Raw genomic sequence first — 19,530 nt, forward strand, 5'->3', positions numbered from 1 at the left:
TCAGCATATTACGTTTTCTGTACTACTGTTACCCTGGCAACCTCAACCTGCCTTTCTCTCACCTGACACCTCCTATCTCCAGCCCCATGGGAACCCCTACAATTTACACACACACACCTTTCTCCACCGATACTTCACGTTCCTTCATCTCATGCCCTGCTGCACACTTCTCGCCTCTTCCTCTCTGTTCCTTTCACATTTGATAAGCAAATCCTAATGCCGCGTTCACATACTAGTCAGAGGTAGGAAACTCTGAAATATCCGACTTGCTAACTGGTTGAACACGGCACTTGTATTACTATCAGTTAGAAAAGTCGGACATTTTCGAGTTTCCCACTTCCGATTAGCATGTGAATGCAGCATAAATCCAGAGTCTGCGCATGCACTTTCCCAGCTCCAACGCTATTGGACACTGCTTCTGAATCACCGGGTCTCTCAACCAATCCCATGCCCATAGTAAACCAGGAATTTGTCAAGTCACTGTTACTTGTGAAATAAACTACTGTACATGTTGCCTAACTACACAATATGCAGTATTCATTAATCTCCCGTGGGCAGATGAGATTAAGTATTTATAATATACTGTTTCAAACCAAGTATGATCACTTTTGATTCTTGTTAGGAAATACTATGTGTTCAAATACCCCCTGCACATGACCCAAATAATTTGCAGACTTGATTTGCAGACTACACATAAAATATGAAAATTACGTAAAACAGTTCAATAAGGACAATTTCTGAGAATGTATCCTATACATTGCATGCAGCAGACGCTACAATGTTTATATTTATCATCCCGATCAAACAGTTGGATTTGGTCACGAAGGGCAGGGCTTATGAGCGGCGTTTATAAACCAAGCCAGTCAGTTTGTTTCACATTTCACCCAGGAAACCGCTTGCTTTCACAGAAATTTACAGGAGTGTGTTGTTACTTTACGGACCGTCAACAACCACCATCAACATGATGCTTGTAATTGAAGATAAGGTAAGACATATTCAGCTTGGACGTTTTAAAGCGGTTAGAGCGTTTACATTGGAGCGTTCCCCAGGTCGCAGCTCCTGTCATCGAATGTTAATTCCTAGTTTACCGATAATAGCTAGCTACCTAAAGGCTAATGAAAAGTGTTCATCTCGGTAGTTTGCGGGCTAAAGCGCTACATGGCTAGATCAAATGTTTTTTGTTTTGTTTATCTATTTAATGTGTAACATGATCCAGATAACTTCGACTTCAATAGGTTTATGTGTTGTGTCATGGTTGCAATGTTTCTGCACAGTTTGTAAACCGTACTGTACTGTTTCTTTGGTAACCTAACGGCCGAGATTATTTTAAAACGGCAATATGTAATTTTTTGGGCGACCAGACCAAATTCACATAGAAATGGGAGTTATAAATCTGTCACTCATTGAAAGCAAGTCTAAAAAGCGGTAGATCTGTTGTATATGTGTTATTTCTATGCTTATAGGCTTTCGTGTTCACATCTTTTACTTTCCATGGAAAATATAGTTCACAGCGGATTAGATGTTTCAATGATTCTCTATACTATACTTGCTTGTTTTGTCACAAACTGAAATTAGGCATATATATATTTAATTAGGGGGTAGATCCGCTTTAATATTGCAGATTGTAGTTTCCATCAATGTAATTGTCTGCATCATTTCCAATCCCCCATATATTTTGTAAAATTTATTTTAACCTAACCCTACCACCCTTTCCCTAATTTTAGTAAACTAATGGACAACAACATGTAGGCTTCTATTTACATTTACATTTTAGTCATTTAGCAGACGCTCTTATCCAGAGCGATTTACAGGAGCAATTAGGGTTAAGTGCCTTGCTTAAGGGCACATTGACAGAGCCTTGTCGGCTCGGGGATTCTAACCAACAACCTTTCAGTTACTGGCCCAACGCTCTAACCGCTAGGCTACCTGCCGCCTAGTTTATACATACACTGTCCGTAAAATATATATAGTATTTTATAATAGTTATCTTTTGTTTGTTTTTAATCCCATCCTTCAGCTACCCTCAACCGCTTTTTAACTGTGCTGTTTCACAGAAGTTCTGAATTTACATAAATTTTATGGACACAGTATATTTTACATTTTTTATCTTGTTGTTTTTAGTCCCACCCATGAGCTCCACTCAATTAGGCAAACTGTTAGACATTTCTGCATAGTGCATCTAACCTCTTAGATGTAAGGTCCCCAAAACAGGTTTACATCTAAGAGTTGCTTATGAATCGATCTGTGGACACCATAGATCGAAATGGCTTGCATTGAGTGATAGCCCTGGTTCCCACGGACACAGTGTTTTTTCTGAGCCTGTGTGATGTAGGATGTGAAATCTGAAGCCACTTGAAGCTTGGATGTCCCTCCTACCATTTAATTCCCTCTTCAGACACTCCATCAACTCCTGGCTGAACCCTAATTCGCAGCGCAGCAGGGGAGAGTGGTTTCATCACGGTAGCACATTCAGAGATCGATTTATAGCCATTCATCTAAAATAATTAATATATTTTAAACAAACACTTTCTGTTTGTAATATACGGAAAATATTAATATGAGATGAAAGACGAGTTCAGGAAGCCAAGCTAGAGCTCTGGGAGACGTTCACAGCGATTGGGGCAGACCTTTTGATCAATAGAGACCTTTAAACCTATACATACAAATATGCATTTTACAGATATAATGAAGGTGAAATCTTATAGTTAGTCATTTTATAATTTGATTATGCTATATTTAGAAAGCATATGTCATTTCAAGCCTTATTTATACATTTTTGTTGAAACATTTAATATTTCTATCATATCTGGACAGTGTACTTGAGCTTGTGTCCTCAAAATGGACTACACCTCAGCAATTTATAACAATTTTTACCAGAAAGGTGAGATTTTTAACCTTTCTTTAAGTATGCAGCATTACTAGTTGTTTATTAATTATGGCCCTCTCATGATAAATCATTACTTTTTGGGATTACGTAGATAACATTTTCGATTACATTTAACTGGTTAATGCATAAATTTGGATAGCCACGCTTGCTTCGCCCTCATGTTGGTGCTAGCAAGCAGGCTAAGTAGTGCTAGGTATCCACAGCCAATCCAGGAGGGTCTGGAAACTATAGTGAGCTTCGATTGGTCAATAGAAACGCGATGTTGCTGAGTATTTGCATAAAGTTCAGCTTTGGTCCCGCCCTATTCATGTCCCTCGCCAATGCTGGCATTACCCAACGGTCCCTGCCCACTTTGCTTTCTTCATTGAAAATGAATGGGCTTTCATTGTTTCATAACCCCCAACGTGCTATGTGGATCTCTTGTGTAATGTAGCAGGCGTAAAATAAAGACCTGAAACTAGATCCCCCTATGCAAAATTCCCTTCTGTAGGAAGGCGGGGGGCAATTTCATGAATATTCATTTCTCTCGACATAGAACTTGTCGGGTGATTGGTTGATATCTTACCATAACACAAAACCTGGCAGGTAATCTGAAACCAGTAGTAACTACCAATTTTAAATTACAGTTAATATAACATTTTAAATACAAATCTGACATTCCTGTGCCCAAATAACACTGTCACCAAGGAGGGATAGCTAGCTACAGTGTTTGATTTAAATTAGCCATTTTCTTATAAAAAAGCTCAGCTAATTCTCGAAGCTAGCTAGCTAACGTTAGGCTAGACTCCGGAGCTCATGGGGACATACTAGGCTTCAGGAGCCAGCGGGTTAGAAATGTTTTCAGAAATATGTTCAAATCATAGTTTATCCAGTGACCATCGCATTTTGGATAGCTACTGACTGAAATGTTGCTGGCTATCTAGCATGCTTGCTCTCAATGGCCATGCAAGTAGGGTCATGGCTATAGTAGAAGGGACCATGCAGTAGCCAACTAGCTAGCTAATGGTGGATGCCAAAAGACCCAGCTATCTACACATGGCAGCTCATGGGCACACAGGCTACCTTAGCCAACTGGTTAGACATGATTACAACATGGGCAACAATAACTGTCGGATAGTTAATTTTCAAACAAACATTTTAAACTCTTCAACTTAGTTTATCCACTGACCACCACATTTTGGAGGATCACTAATTAAATGTAGTTAGCTAGATCACTGGCCAGGCAGTAGCCACTAACTAATTGTGGACGCATTACCTATTCTTTGATATATTTGGGTTAACTTGCTCATATCAAGCAACCCATGCCATTGTATCCAAGATGGCGTAGTAGTGCGGTCGTGGATTGTGTTGTCTCCTCATATAAATAGTCTCTTTTTTTTTGTCTTTTACTCGTATATATTTCTCTCTCACTAGCCATCCTTTAACTAAATATACTTTCCTGCAACCCGCCTCACTCAATGTGGAATGGATTCTATTATTTCTTTATTTTTATCAAGAACCTATGGCTGAAACTAGCCAGCTAACAAGGACCGGCTCAATCGGTACCTCCAGTGATGCTATCTCTTTCATAGTTACCCAATGCTTAGGTGTACCTCCACTGTACTCCTATCCTTCCATATACTTGTCTGTACATAATGCCTTGAATCTATTCTATAACGCCCGGAAATCTGCCCCTTTTTTTATTCTCTGTACCCAACGACCTAGAAGACCACTTCTTAAAGCCTTTAGCCGTATCCTAATTCTATTCCTCCTCTGTTCCTCTGGTGATGTAGAGGTTAACCCAGGCCCTGTAGCCCCCAGTATCACTCCTACCCCCCAGGCGCTATCATTTGTTGACTTCTGTAACCGTAAAAGCCTTGGTTTCTTGCATGTTAACATCAGAAGACTCCTCCCCAATTTTAAGTTATTCACTGCATTAGCACACTCTGCCAACCCTGATGTTCTAGCAGTGTCTGAATCCTGGCTTAGGAAGGCCACCAAAAATTCCGAAATTTCCATCCCGAACTACAACATTTTCCGTCTAGATAGAACTGCCAAAGGGGGCGGAGTTGAAATCTACTGTAGAGAGAGCTTGCAGAGCTCTATCATACTATCCAGGTCTGTGCCCAAACAGTTTGAGCTTCTACTTCAAAAAATCCACCTTTCCAGAAATAAGTCTCTCACTGTTGCCGCTCGCTACAGACCCCCCTCAGCCCCCAGTTATGCCCTGGACACCATATGTGAATTGTTTGCCCACCATCTATCCTCAGAGTTCGTACTGCTTGGTGACCTAAACTGCGATATGCTTAACACCCCGGCCGTCCTACAATCTAAACTAGATGCCCTCAATCTCACACAAATTATCAAGGAACCTACCAGGTACAACCCTAAATCTGTAAACCTGGGCACCCTCATAGATATCATCCTGACTAATTGACCCTCTAAATACACCTCCGCTGTCTTCAACCAGGATCTCAGCGATCACTGCCTCATTGCCTGCGTCCGTAATGGGTCCGCGGTCAAACGACCACCCCTCGTCTCTGTCAAACGCTCCCTAAAACACTTCAGCGAGCAGGCCTTTCTAATTGACCTGGCCCAGGTATCCTGGATGGATATTGACCTCATTCCGTCAGTAGAGGATGCCTGGATGTTCTTCAAAAGTGCTTTCCTCTCCATCTTAAATAAGCATGCCCCATTCATAACTAAGAACAGATATAGCCCCTGGTTCACCCCAGACTTGACTGCCCTTGACCATCACACAAACATCCTGTGGCGTACTGCATTAGCATCGAACAGCCCCCGTGATATGCAACTTTTCAGGGAAGTCAGCAACCAATATACACAATCAGTTAGGAAAGCAAAGGCTAGCTTTTCCAAACAGAAATGTGCATCCTGTAGCACTAACTCCAAAACGTTTTGGGACACTGTAAAGTCCATGGAGAATTAGAGCACCTCCTCCCAGCTGCCCACTGCACTGAGGCTAGGAAACACTGTCACCACCGGTAAATCTACGATAATCGAGAATTTCAACAAGCATTTTGCTACGGCTGGCCATGCTTTCCACCTGGCTACTCCTACCCCGGCCACTGTTGTGGAAAATGACCACAATACTTTATTAGAAATCAAAGGTCTTACAGAGTTTTTGTTGCATCAATATTGACTTTATTTTTAATTCAACAAAGCCAGGTCAATCTGCAGATTGGAACCCACTCTTACTCTCTCTCTCCATCTTATATAGTGCCCTCTTCAGTTTCCCGCTCTTTTATTGCTCCGCCCACTTCCTTTGTCTCTGAGGGTTGCTAAATTAGACTTTCATTAAGTTCAGAGTACTACAATCAATCCTTATCTTGCAAAAACACTCATGTTTAGTTTAAACTCTGTTCAACCCTGGCTCTTTTCTCTGTGTTTGAAGATAGCATCAAAAGGCCCAAGCCAGTTTCAGTCTCTGATATGATAAGACAACCATGGAGCAAGCAATTTGACCCTGGGTCAGCTTCCCTCTTTTACCCACACACACAGTGAAATGACCCAATTCAGTTAGCCACAAAGAATGTTAACTATATGTTGATGATTAACTCAGTTTCACCTAATAGTCTATTAAAAATACACATCACCACCAGCTCTGCACCCTCCGCTGCAACTTGCCCATGCCCCCCCCCACTTCTCCTTCACCCAAATTCAGACAGCTGATGTCCTGAAAGAGCTGCAAAATCTGGACCCCTACAAATCAGCTGGGCTAGACAATCTGGACCCTTTCTAAAATTATCCGCCGAAATTGTCGCAACCGCTATTACTAGCCTGTTCAACCTCTTTCGTATCGTCTTAAATTCCCAGAATTTGGAAAGCTGCCGCGGTCATCCCCCTCTTCAAAGGGGGTGACACTCTAGATCCAAATTGTTACAGACCTATATCCATCCTGCCCTGCCTTTCGAAAGTATTTGAAGGCCAAGTTAACAAACAGATCACCGACCATTTCGAATCCCACCGTACCTTCTCCGCTATGCAATCTGGTTTCCGAGCTGTTCATGGGTGCACCTCAGCCACGCTCAAGGTCCTAAATGATATTATAACCGCGATTGATAAGACAGTACTGTGCAGCCGTCTTCATCGACCTGGCCAAGGCTTTTGACTCTGTCAATCACTGCATTCTTATTGGCAGACTAAATAGCCTTGGTTTCTCAAATGACTGCCTCGCCTGGTTCACCAACTACTTTTCAAATAGAGTTCAATGTGTCAAATCGGAGGGCCTGTTGTCTGGACCACTGGCAGTCTTTATGGGGGTGCCACAGGGTTCAATTCTCGGGCCGACTCTATTCTCTGTGTATATCAATGATGTCGCTCTTGCTGCAGGTGACTCTCAGATCCACCTCTACGCAGACAACCCCATTTTGTATACATCTGGCCCTTCATTGGACACTGTGTTAACAAACCTCCAAACGAGCTTCAATGCCATACAACACTCCTTCCGTAGCCTCCAACTGCTCTTAAACGCTAGTAAAACTAAATGCATGCTCTTCAATCGAACGCTGCTTGCGCCCGCCCGACTAGAATCACTACTCTCGGCGGGTCTGACTTAGAATATGTGGACAACTACAAATACCTAGGTGTCTGGTTAGACTGTAAACTCTCCTTCCAGACTCACATTAAGCATCTCCAATCCAAAGTTAAATCTAGAATCGGCTTCCTATTTCGCAACAAAGCCTCCTTCACTCATGCTGCTAAACATGCCCTCGTAAAACTGACTATCCTACCGATCCTTGACTTCAGCGACGTCATTTACAAAATAGCTTCCAACACTCTACTCAGCAAATTGGATGTAGTCTATCACAGAGCCATCCGTTTTGTCACCAAAGCCCCATATACTACCCACCGTTGTGACCTGTACACTCTCGTTGGCTGGCCCTCACTACATATTTGTCGCCATACCCACTGGCTCCAGGTCATCTATAAATCACTTCTAGGCAAATCCCTGCCTTATCTTAGATCATTGGTCACCATAGCAACACCCACCCGTAGTATCCGTTCCAGCAAGTATATCTCACTGGTCATCCCCAAAGCCAACACCTCCTTTGGCCGCCATTCCTTCCAGTTCTCTGCTGCCAATGACTGTAACGAACTGCAAAAATCTCTGAAGCTGGAGACACTTATCTCCCTCACTAACTTTAAGCATCAGTTGTCAGAGCAGCTTACCGATCACTGCACCTGTACACAGCCCATCTGTAATTAGCCCACCCAACTACCTCATCCCCATATTGTTATTTACATTGTTATTTATCTATCACTCCAGTGTTAATACTAAATTGTAATTATTTTGCACTATGGCCTATTTATTGCCTTACCTCCATAACTTACTACATTTGCACACACTGTATATAGATTTTCTATTGTGTTATTGACTGTACGTTTTGTTTATTCCATATGTAACTCTGTGTTGTTTTTATCGCACTGCTTTGCTTTATCTTGGCCAGGTCGCAGTTGTAAATGAGAACTTGTTCTCAACTGGCTTACCTGGTTAAATAAAATACCATATGTGGTAAGGTAAATCTAACAATTAGTGGTCTTGTTTTTTTGAATGATGGACAGTGAAACTAAAATAGATTGGTTAGCTAGCTGGTGAGGCTTTAATTTATTAACCAATTAATTTTGTGATCAAGCTGAAGCTGGGTTTTCCAAGTCGTTCGGTCGGTGCGAACTGCTCATGCAGGCGGCATGAGCTAGCTAAACAGAGGGCTCCGTAGAGCATCTGTGTGACGTCACGCACCCAAGAAGGCTTCACCAATCATCCGACGTTCTGTGTCGAGACTCAAGAATATTCATGAAATTGCCCCCCGCCTTCCTACGGAAGGACATTTTGCATACACTACTGGTCTTAATGAGAAGGGGGAAAAAACTGTTGGGAGGTTCTCTTCTGCACTGTTCAACCAATCCAGTAAATGTGGAGGAGGAGTTAAGATGGAGTGTCGCTTTGTTAACGCCAAAAGCAGATGCCATGTCACAGGCTCATTCCGGTTCCATTTTCCCTGAAAACTGGAATATCTGGTTGTTGGGGACTGAGCAGAAGCTAGCCCTGGATCATGCCTCTCAGTTCCATTACATTACACACAATTCATTGGACGAATATGTCTTCTGTATGGGGGAGTTTTGTTAAGCTCCCCTACGCTCGGTCTGAACATTAACACGCATTGCTTTCAGGACGATTTTGGAAGCATAAGGACCTTATCTTTCATATCAGCGAGAAATCATTAAAAAAACAAACATTACATTGATACACACCTTTTTATAAGGTTCGTGTTCCCACATGGCCATATCTCCATGTTACAGCGCGTGTTTACGGAAGACAGACGGAAGACCGAGGGACCATCTGTGCTAATTAGCTATGTAGCATGCTCCGAACACCTGTGTGTAACGGAAGAAGGCTGCCAGAAATGTGTTGTCACTGAAATACTGTCGGCTGCAAATGTGATGAAGCTGGTTAAAACCGTGTACAGTAAATGTATGTTTTGCATTAATGAAATTATTTTGATGTGAAATGAAAATAAAGCCCTTTACGTTTCTAGAACCGTATCGCAATTTAGAATCGATTCGCACTTAGGTGGAGTATTTGGCTGTTTTAGCTGCCAGAGCCAGTCTACCTCTGAATATATCATATTTGGTCCTTGGACCTAAAAGGAGTAACGCTAGGCTCCTTGAGTACATATTTGTCTAGGCAGAGGCTAGTCTTTGATTTCAGTGTTGAGCAGATGGAATCTGACCCAATCATTATGGGTGGTGTCAAAGTCGCGTCAATTCAAATCTGGTATTAGGAACAAAAGAGGTCAACACGACTTCTAAGATATACTAGTTATTTTAATTAATGCAAAAACCTTCAATGGTAAATATGATGTTTCGTATATACGGGCTCTTTGAAATACCTCGCAGGGCACTTCAGAGAACTAAATCCATTGTTTCAGATTGTTGCTCAAATACTCTGACAGAGAGAGTTTCCCACCTCTCTGTTGGCCAATCAGAGTAAAGGACTGAGTGTGGTTTAAACTTTACTCAGCCAATCCGTTGGCGCAGGGGTTGGTCCCATCTCCTCGGCGCTCCATTTGTTGCACACTGTTGCCAGGCACAAGTTTATCATAACAACCTGTCATAGTGAGAAGAGCCAGCTCCCTTAGACACCATTCCTATGTCCAAGGAAGGTTCACAGATCACAAAGAACCAGTATATTCCAGTATCTGGAGACACAAATCCCTATCTCCCTTTACCCCCTAAAACAGCAGGTGTCACAACCTACATTAGCCCAGTCAAGAATGCATTCTTTCTAAGTTAGTCATCCCATCAATCCAATTATTAGAAAATAGAACCCATCAGTGGTGTTAAAATAAGCTACCAATCGAGGTCCTCCTGATCCAGCCTCAAATGAGTCGACATATGAATTAGTGTGGGCTTTTAGTAGATTTAATTCTCCCTTTGGTAAAAATCAGGTTGATCAGTCTGTAATGAGCAGGAGGACTTGTGATCTGGATCTGATCAATCGAGCCTGAATAATTTTATTTTTATGTCTGTGGTGATCATCTTGACATGGGATGAATGAATCCTCTGAAATCACGGTATTGTGTGGTCTTATAAGATGCACAGACATTTGCTTAGTCTACAGATGTGTTTCTTGTAAAGTGTGTACTTTGTGTTTTACTTTATAGTTCACTGTCGGATTGAGATATCTGTATGTTTCTTATTGTCCTGGCGCTAAGCAAGGTCCTATCAACAACCAATAAAGTATTCTACATTCTCTGTAGGATGCCATTCTCATTGTTTTTGGCCAATAACCTATTATATATTCTATTGTTCTGTAGGATTCCTTCCTCAATGCACTGAAGGAGGCAGGAGACAAGCTGGTGGTGGTGGACTTCACAGCCACCTGGTGCGGCCCCTGCAAGAACATTGCTCCCTTCTTCAAAGTGAGTGGTCCACCAACCTAGAGAAATCTGTCTGCACCTGAAATGGCAACCTATTCCTTAGTACATGACTTTTGACAGGGTCCATAGGTCCACTATATAGGGAATAGGGTGCCATTTCAGATGCAGAATATACACTTAAGGGACACCCCTTCAAATTAGTGGATTTGGCTATTTCAGCCACATCCGTTGCTGACAGGTGTTTTTAAAATTTAGCACACAGTCATGCAATCTCCATAGACAAACATTGGAAGTAGACTGGCCTGTACTGAAGAGCTCAGTGACTTTCAACGTGGCACCGGCATAGGATGCCATGACTTTCCAACAAGTCAGTTTGTCAAATTTCAGCCCTGCTAGAGCTGCCCCGGTCAACTGTAAGTGCTGGTGTTTGAAGTGGAAACGTCTAGGAGCAACAACGGCTCAGCCGTGAAGTGGTTTGGGCTAGGCCCCTTAGTTCCAGTGAAGGGAAATCTTAACGCTACATACAATAACATTCTAGACGATTCTGTGCTTCCAACTTCGTGGCAACAGTTTGTGGAAGGCCATTTCCTGTTTCAGCATGACAATGCCCCTGTGCACAAAGCGAGGTCCATACAGAAATGGTTGGTTGAGATCGGTGTGGAAGAACTTGACTGGCCTGTACAGAGCCCTGACCTCAACCCCATTGAACACCTTTGGGATTAATTGGAACGCTGACTGCGAGCCAGGCCTAATCGCCCAACATCATCAATGCTCTTGTGGCTGAATAGAAGCAAGTCCCCACAGCAATGTTCCAACATCTCGTGGAAAACCTTCCCAGAAGAGTGGAGGCTGTTGTAGCAACAAAGGGGGGACCAACTCCATATTAATGCCCATGAATTTGAAATGAGATTTTCGACCAGCAGGTGTCCACATACTTTTGGTCATGTAGTGTATGTCTATCTATGTGTCCATTATGTTATTTGACGTGTCCCTAGGGTCATTCCACCTCAAAACGCTTAAGAAAGAGGATTTAGACACCCATCTCAGATTGTTCTCAAATCATTTGTTAGAAAAGATAAGATTAGCATTCCTGCAACATTATTTTGTTGAAATATAATTTGATCTCAGAGAAATTAAGCCAATTGATTGCACCCAAATTGGTCATTTTAATTGATAGGATTCATATAATATTCAATAAATATAGTACCTAAGATCTGATTTGGACCAAACTTTTTTTCTATCAATGAGTTGGACATGAGGAATCCAAAGAAATTGTCAAAAGCCACCCATGGACCCCCCCACACACACACACACCCCATGCCATTATATGAATCTTAAATTAAAATTGCCAATTTGGGTGCAATCAATTAACTTCATTGCTCAGATGAAATTATATTTCAATAAAATGTTGTAGTAGTGCTAATCTTATCTCTTTCTAACTACAGAAACAATTTCAGAACAATCGGAGATGGTGGGTGTCATGGTTCGCTGAAATGACATGGAACGACCGTCTAGCCTCTGCTAGCTGTCTGATAAATGCCAGTGAGAGGCCTCATGCCAAGTGGGAGTTATCTGAAGGGGTTGGCCTGAGCCAGAGATATAATGGGAAAACCCAGGGTGCATCCCAAATGCCACCCTAGTCCCTACAGAGTGTTCTACTTTTGACCATGGTCCATATGGGCTCTGGTCAAAGTAGTGCCCTGAATGGGGTGGCATTTGGAACACTGACCCTGTCTCTGACTGAGCCGTGTGTTTGGTGTCGTCTTGGTGACCGCCGGGAAAGCCTCCTCCAGGACTCGGCGCCTTGCGCTTATCAAGTGAAAGGCCCATAATATGGTCTCTAAACAGAATGCTAATGATCGATGATGAATCAAAAGCCCACTGACGATGTTGTCCAGCAAAACATTTAGAAATTAAACGGAAAACCAAAATGGGTGTTTCCTATTGGACAACTCCAGGTAGTTCCTCGCTGTTTCAGTCCAGTTGAACACGACTTGGGGCATTATGGCTTGGGGCTAAATGAAGCATGTTAACACCACTACCACAGCTGTAGATGTGATACTGCTGCCTGCAACCCATGTTACACTGATCCAAAGGATGCATTGTCACCTCTGAAACTCTTATTACATGGCACTAGTGGTAGTGTAAGTAAAAAATCAATGGTGTGTGTCCTCTATCAATACCCCTTTTTGTATGTTATGTATATATCTATGAGCATGAGCTGCTATGCCCAAGTCATCTGGTTGACACTATACAGTACAGTATTAGGCCTGTTTTTCCATTGGTGATGTTTAGCTGATCCATGACCTTTTAACCTCTGCTCTCTACTTCTGTACAGGGGCTGTCGGAAAAACCAGAGAACAAAAATGTGGTTTTTCTCAAGGTGGACGTCGACGAGGCAGCGGTGAGTCACATAGCTGTGTGTGTTAAATCCACAAATATTGGACGACTGTTCTTCCTTGTTGAAAGAGCTTGGACATCATGGACTGAACGTTAGAAGTGATGGAATGCAGCCAGTGGTTTTGGGATGGCTATCAGATTGTCTGTCTGTAAATACAGTGCTAACGGCAGAGTTAGTGTGTATTTGAATACAGATTAGGGATGTGAACGTTTAAATGAAATTGGGATAATTTAACGTTTTTAAGAGATCACAAATGGAAAAACATTGAACTCTTTTCACCCGTGAGGGACCTGCCTATACTGTGCCCCTCCCCTCTCTCTCCATCCCTCACTAGCTTGCTATGAACGATGGGAGTGTTTGTTGTCGGAAGTATGGCAACTAATCAAATACTGAATCTTAGGAATCAACCCTAGCGGAATCGAATCTTGACACTCAGAAATGAGAGTCGACACCGGGAGTCGATGTGCAAGGAGTCGAGGAATCAATTATTTTGGAGTCGACTCTCCACCACTACATCGCCGTCGTTAACTTGGAAAAATGGCAGAGAAAGGCAAGCTACAGCAGCGAAGTCTTGTATAGCAATACTTTAAGAAGTTAAGTGAGAAGGAAATGCAATCTTTGCGAGGTGGAATTGAGGTACAGTAATGTTAGTAAAGGTGCAATACTTAACCATCTGAAAAGGGACACATCGTGTGAGACCCAAACCGTTGCTGGCAGCAGCGCAGCTGCATTGTGAATTGCCGTGGAATTTTATATCTATTTTTTAAAATCGTTTTAACGAGAATCGAAATGGATGGATGGATATCTATCGATCTATTTTTATTGTCATATCCCTAATACAGAACTCTTTGTAAAGCGAGATGACTTGCCTAGTACCATTTGAATAGACCTCAAATGTGTATGTTGTCCTATTAGGTAACCACACTAGGCTCACTTGCAGTGTGAGAGATGATCATTTAGTTAGGAATAGTGGTGGGGAGTCGACTCCAAAATAATCCTCGCCCGTCGAATCCCATTTCTGGGTGTCAAGCTTCGGAATCGACTCCTCAACTCCTAAGATTCAGTATTTATGCAACTGAGGAACCTACACAAACTATAGCATGTTTTACAGCAAAGAAGAGCCAGCTAGCGAGGGGAAAGAGCGAGATGGGAGGGCATGTCGGCTACCAGGCAGACAGTCAGAACCATACATCGGTAATCAAGATGTAGGCTGTAGGCTGTCACAGTGATGTATTTCGCAATTTCTTGGCTTGCAATGTCTCTCTCAAGTTCACCATCAATGAGTAGGCTGAGCTATTCTACACGCAACAGCTCGAACACCAACACACGCTACCGTTTTTTTCATAGCGAAGAGAAAGGGCAGGCGAGGGAGAGCGGGGATCCGGACAGGCCGTCGGAACCGTGCGCATAGACACAGTTTACCAAGATCTATCCGATCTCACAATGTCTTGTCTAGCAATGCCTCGTAAATTCACTAAAAGTATATTAAAGTGTAGGATTAGGCTATCAATGAGTATGGCTAATGCCTTGATCACACCTACAGGGTTATTGCGCAAAATGGTAAGCAGCATCATCTGGATATGTGTGCAACATAAGTTCCACATTCACCTTCTGCTACCATTTCTGTCAAGCCGTCTACGCATACAGTTTGACGCATACGTTCGCTAAATCCAACGTATGCAACACACAGAACGCACTGCAACTACCTCTGCAACGCAATGCTGCAAGGCAAACGCAAGAGTTCCATTGGAAATGAATGTACTTCTGGTGTACCAAAATGCAAACACTATCTTTGTGATCGAGGCGTGAACTAGTCTTCACAGTGCCAGTGAATTGAAGTTGAACATCGCTAAGGCCTAAAAGACAATTAGTTTTATTGCACACTTATTTAATGAAACCCTGGCTGGCTGTTGATGTCCTAGGTCATGGCTGTCCAACCCTGTTCCTGGAGAGCTACCTTCCTGTATTTTTTTTTTTTTTTGTGGCTTCAACCGCAGTTGTAACGAACTTGATTTTTAAGCTTATCAACCAGCTAATGATTTAATCAGATGCGCCAGATTAGGGTTGGAGTGAACCTACAGGATGGTAGCGCTCCACGAACAGGGTTGGAGAGCCCTATCCTAGGCATTAGATCGCAAAGCAGGACATCCCCGCCAAACTTTTTGGAAATGGCAAGTTCACTTGCAAATAGGGTTCAGCAGCTGAAATCCGCAGGATGTGCATTGTTATTAGGAAGGAAGTCTACCATGGATCCTAAACAATTCTCTCCAATTGTAATATTGTGGGGACACCTATACATTTGGCAACCAAGAACCAGTTATCAGTGTAGCCTATTGTCATCTAGACATGGCGTTGAGATCTCTTCACGCCTACAGTAAAAAACCTCCAGGTTTCCGTCAGAGGGGTCAATACAATTTGTAAAAAATTAAGAAATAAAGGGGGCAGTTTTTTTTTTTTTTATGCCTCCCCTATATGGAGCGGAGTGTGTGTAAGTCAAATCATTCACTTTTGCAGTATTATTAGCTCTATGGTTAATAGGAATGGGAGGGTATAACTTTTTATTTTCCCCCAGTTTCTCATCTGTGGACTACAGGGGGCAGTTTGGTAAAAACTAATCCTGTGTGAATCGTCCTCCGGAATAACGCACATGCTTGGATAATAATTACATAACCAACTTCTCTAGTAATACCTGTCCGACTAGGACTGTAACATAGCAAAGAATAGGCTCAGCGTAGAGTGCCCTGAAATTATCCCATGGGCTCCGTCAAGGATGCACACTGCAGAAATATCACTGAAATATTCTTGTTCTTACATGTCACCTTCTACAGTGAGGGGAAAAAAGTATTTGAACCCCTGCTGATTTTGTATGTTTGCCCACTGACAAAAAATGATCAGTCTAATTTTAATGGTAGGTTTATTTGAACAGTGAGAGACAGAATAACAACAAAAAAATCCAGAAAAACACATGTCAAAAATGTTATAAATTGATTTGCATTTTAATGAGGGAAATAAGTATTTGACCCCCTCTCAATCAGAAAGATTTCTGGCTCCCAGGTGTCTTTTTATACAGGTAACGAGCTGAGATTAGGAGCACACTCTTAAAGGGAGTGCTCCTAATCTCAGCTTGTTACCTGTATAAAAGACACCTGTCCACAGAAGCAATCAATCAATCAGATTCCAAACTCTCCACCATGGCCAAGACCAAAGAGCTCTCCAAGGATGTCAGGGACAAGATTGTAGACCTACACAAGGCTGGAATGGGCTACAAGACCATCGCCAAGCAGCTTGGTGAGAAGGTGACAACAGTTGGTGCGATTATTTGCAAATGGAAGAAACACAAAAGAACTGTCAATCTCCCTCGGCCTGGGGCTCCATGCAAGATCTCACCTCGTGGAGTTGCAGTGATCATGAGAACGGTGAGGAATCAGCCCAGAACTACACGGGAGGATATTGTCAATGATCTCAAGGCAGCTGGGACCATAGTCACCAAGAAAACAATTGGTAACACACTATGCCGTGAAGGACTGAAATCCTGCAGCGCCCGCTAGGTCCACCTGCTCAAGAAAGCACATATACAGGGCTATCTGAAGTTTTCCAACGAACATCTGAATGATTCAGAGGAGAACTGGGTAAAAGTGTTGTGGTCAGATGAGACCAAAATTGAGCTATTTGGCATCAACTCAACTCGCCGTGTTTGGAGGAGGAGGAGGAATGCTGCCTATGACCCCAAGAACACCATAACCACCGTCAAACATGGAGGTGGAAACATTATGCTTTGGGGGTGTTTTTCTGCTAAGGGGACAGGACAACTTCACCGCATCAAAGGGACGATGGACGGGGCCACATACCGTCAAATCTTAGGTGAGAACCTCCTTCCCTCAGCCAGGGCATTGAAAATGGGTCGTGGATGGGTATTCCAGCATGACAATGACCCAAAACACACGTCCAAGGCAACAAAGGAGTGGCTCAAGAAGAAGCACATTAAGGTCCTGGAGTGGCCTAGCCAGTCTCCAGACCTTAATCCCATAGAAAATCTGTGGAGGGAGCTGAAGGTTCGAGTTGCCAAACGTCAGCCTCGAAACCTTAATGACTTGAAGATCTGCAAAGAGGAGTGGGACAAAATCCCTCCTGAGATGTGTGCAAACCTGGTGGCCAACTACAAGAAACGTCTGACCTCTGTGATTGCCAACAAGGGTTTTGCCACCAAGTACTAAGTCATGTTTTGCAGAGGGGTCAAATACTTATTTCCCTCATTAAAATGCAAATCAATTTATAACATTTTTGACATGTGTTTTTCTGGATTTCTTTGTTATTTTGTCTCACTGTTCAAATAAACCTACCATTAAAATTATAGACTGATCATGTCTTTGTCAGTGGGCAAACGTACAAAATCAGCAGGGGATCAAATACTTTTTTCCCTCACTGTATATTCAAACAAAATAGGCCGTTTTTATAGGCTAAGTTGATGAGCAAATGGGCAGCATCATGCTCATGTCAGTCCTCTAGAAGCAAATGTAGGACTGCAATAATGAGGTGGTGTGTGCACATCTGTTTTGAGAGTCATGCAAGAGTCGACTCCAACTCCTGGTTAGACAGCTCTACAACATTGTACTAAGTTGTTGCAGTAAACAGGGGTTGCTATGGTTACAGCGAGTCGCTTTGTGTTGGGTATTTGTGGGGGTTTCCAAGATCTACTCATTTGCTTTATTACAGAAGGCTTGAGGCATAGGCTGGACAGGTTTGTCCTAACTAAGTCCTTCCTTACTGGGTGTTACTCAACCACATTGATGTTTTTTTTTATAGACTGAGACTGTTTTTGGACTACTACCTTCTTATCATAACTCCTTATCCCCATGGATAATGGGTTTAAAATCACCATTCACTCTCTCTGTTACTGTAGGATGTGGCCAAACACTGTGACATCAAATGCATGCCTACATTCCATTTCTACAAGAATGGGGAAAAGGTGAGTATTTTCTTTTCATGGATCCTTTGCCTTTTTTTATGACTAATAAGACAGTGTTAGATTTAGTATAGGCCTAGTAGTATAGTGTTTCTACTACTATACTAGCCCATGTTTTTTTGAACAGTTGCTACAGTACATTGAAAGTGATGGTAAGTGATGTTCCCAGGTGGATGAATTTTCCGGGGCCAACCAAGCCACGCTGGAGGAGAAGGTCAATGCCCTGAGGTCATGAGGCTAATGCTGCCACACACTGAACCAAAACAACCACCAACAATGTCTATAAAACATATTCCAACTCCCTCTTGAAGGAAATTCCACCATATTCCAACTCTCTCTCGACGGAAAGATTCCACCATATGTACAATACAACGTTCAGTTTTAAATCAAAATGGCTATAATCTTACTTTTCTTTTCTAAATGTTCAGACCAAACCATGCCTCTAAACATCCAGTGTATGAGTATTACGTCATGTTATTATTCAGCTAAGGAGTTTCTCTTTTAAAATGACCATATTATAAACCTGTTTTTATATCTTCGAGCCATGTTGTATTGTTTGTATTCTGTGTGGCTGCAGACAATAAATTTAAGATTAATGCTGAAATTTTGTTTGAGTTCCCATGCTTTTCATGGATGAGTTAACAGACCAGCTGGGACACATACAGTAAGTGTTGCACTATGCATGCGGTTGTCAATACTTGTATATTTAACCTTCTAGATTTGAATTTTGAGCGCATGTATGACAACTGGATGGTTTGTTTATAACCTAACATTTATCTGGATTTAGTAGGAGGAGGCAGGTAGCTTAGCGGTTAGAGCGTTGGGCCAGTAACCAAAACGTTGCCAGGTGAAAAATCTGTCGCTCTGCCCTTGAGCAAGGCACTTAACCCTAATTGCTAGAGGGTCTCCGTCAATAATGAATCCCTTGCTGTGACTCCACTCTCCGTGGGTGTCTCTTGGGGAGTGAGATGCAAAAAACATTTCACATTTCACATCACAGGTTACACTCTTGTACATGTGTGACACAGGTCAAATATAAGCACCCCCTATTTGACCTTTTTGAGGGTATAAAATTGATTTTAGAAATGGGTGTGTTTTGGCCTTTTAGATTCTATACGTTCTAAAGCATCATGTAATGCCTAATTTAGTAACTACAGTAGAGGGAGGGAGAGACCATTAAGACTTATGGTGAATTCTAAATCACTATGGACTATTTATTCCCTCTCCTCCTATGCATCTAAAGCACTATGGACTTTATTCCCTCTCCTCCTATGCATCTAAAGCACTATGGACTTTATTCCCTCTCCTCCTATGCATCTAAAGCACTATGGACTTTATTCCCTCTCCTCCTATGCATCTAAAGCACTATGGATATTGACTAGAAGCATCATTAAAGAAG

At 42.4% G+C, this 19,530-nt stretch overlaps 1 protein-coding gene across 1 annotated transcript; it reads left to right on the forward strand.

The window, feature by feature from the left end:
- Positions 1 to 862: 862 nt before the first annotated feature.
- On the forward strand, positions 863 to 18,735 carry LOC121572197 (thioredoxin). Its single transcript, XM_041884129.2, has 5 exons — positions 863 to 985; positions 10,705 to 10,809; positions 13,106 to 13,171; positions 18,069 to 18,134; positions 18,301 to 18,735. The coding sequence occupies exons 1-5, from the start codon at positions 962 to 964 to the stop codon at positions 18,364 to 18,366; spliced, it is 327 nt and encodes a 108-aa protein (XP_041740063.2). The 5' UTR covers positions 863 to 961; the 3' UTR covers positions 18,367 to 18,735.
- Positions 18,736 to 19,530: the final 795 nt, after the last annotated feature.

This window comes from Coregonus clupeaformis, chromosome 16 (genome assembly GCF_020615455.1).
Source record: "Coregonus clupeaformis isolate EN_2021a chromosome 16, ASM2061545v1, whole genome shotgun sequence".
In the NCBI taxonomy this organism is placed as follows: Eukaryota; Metazoa; Chordata; class Actinopteri; order Salmoniformes; family Salmonidae; genus Coregonus; species Coregonus clupeaformis.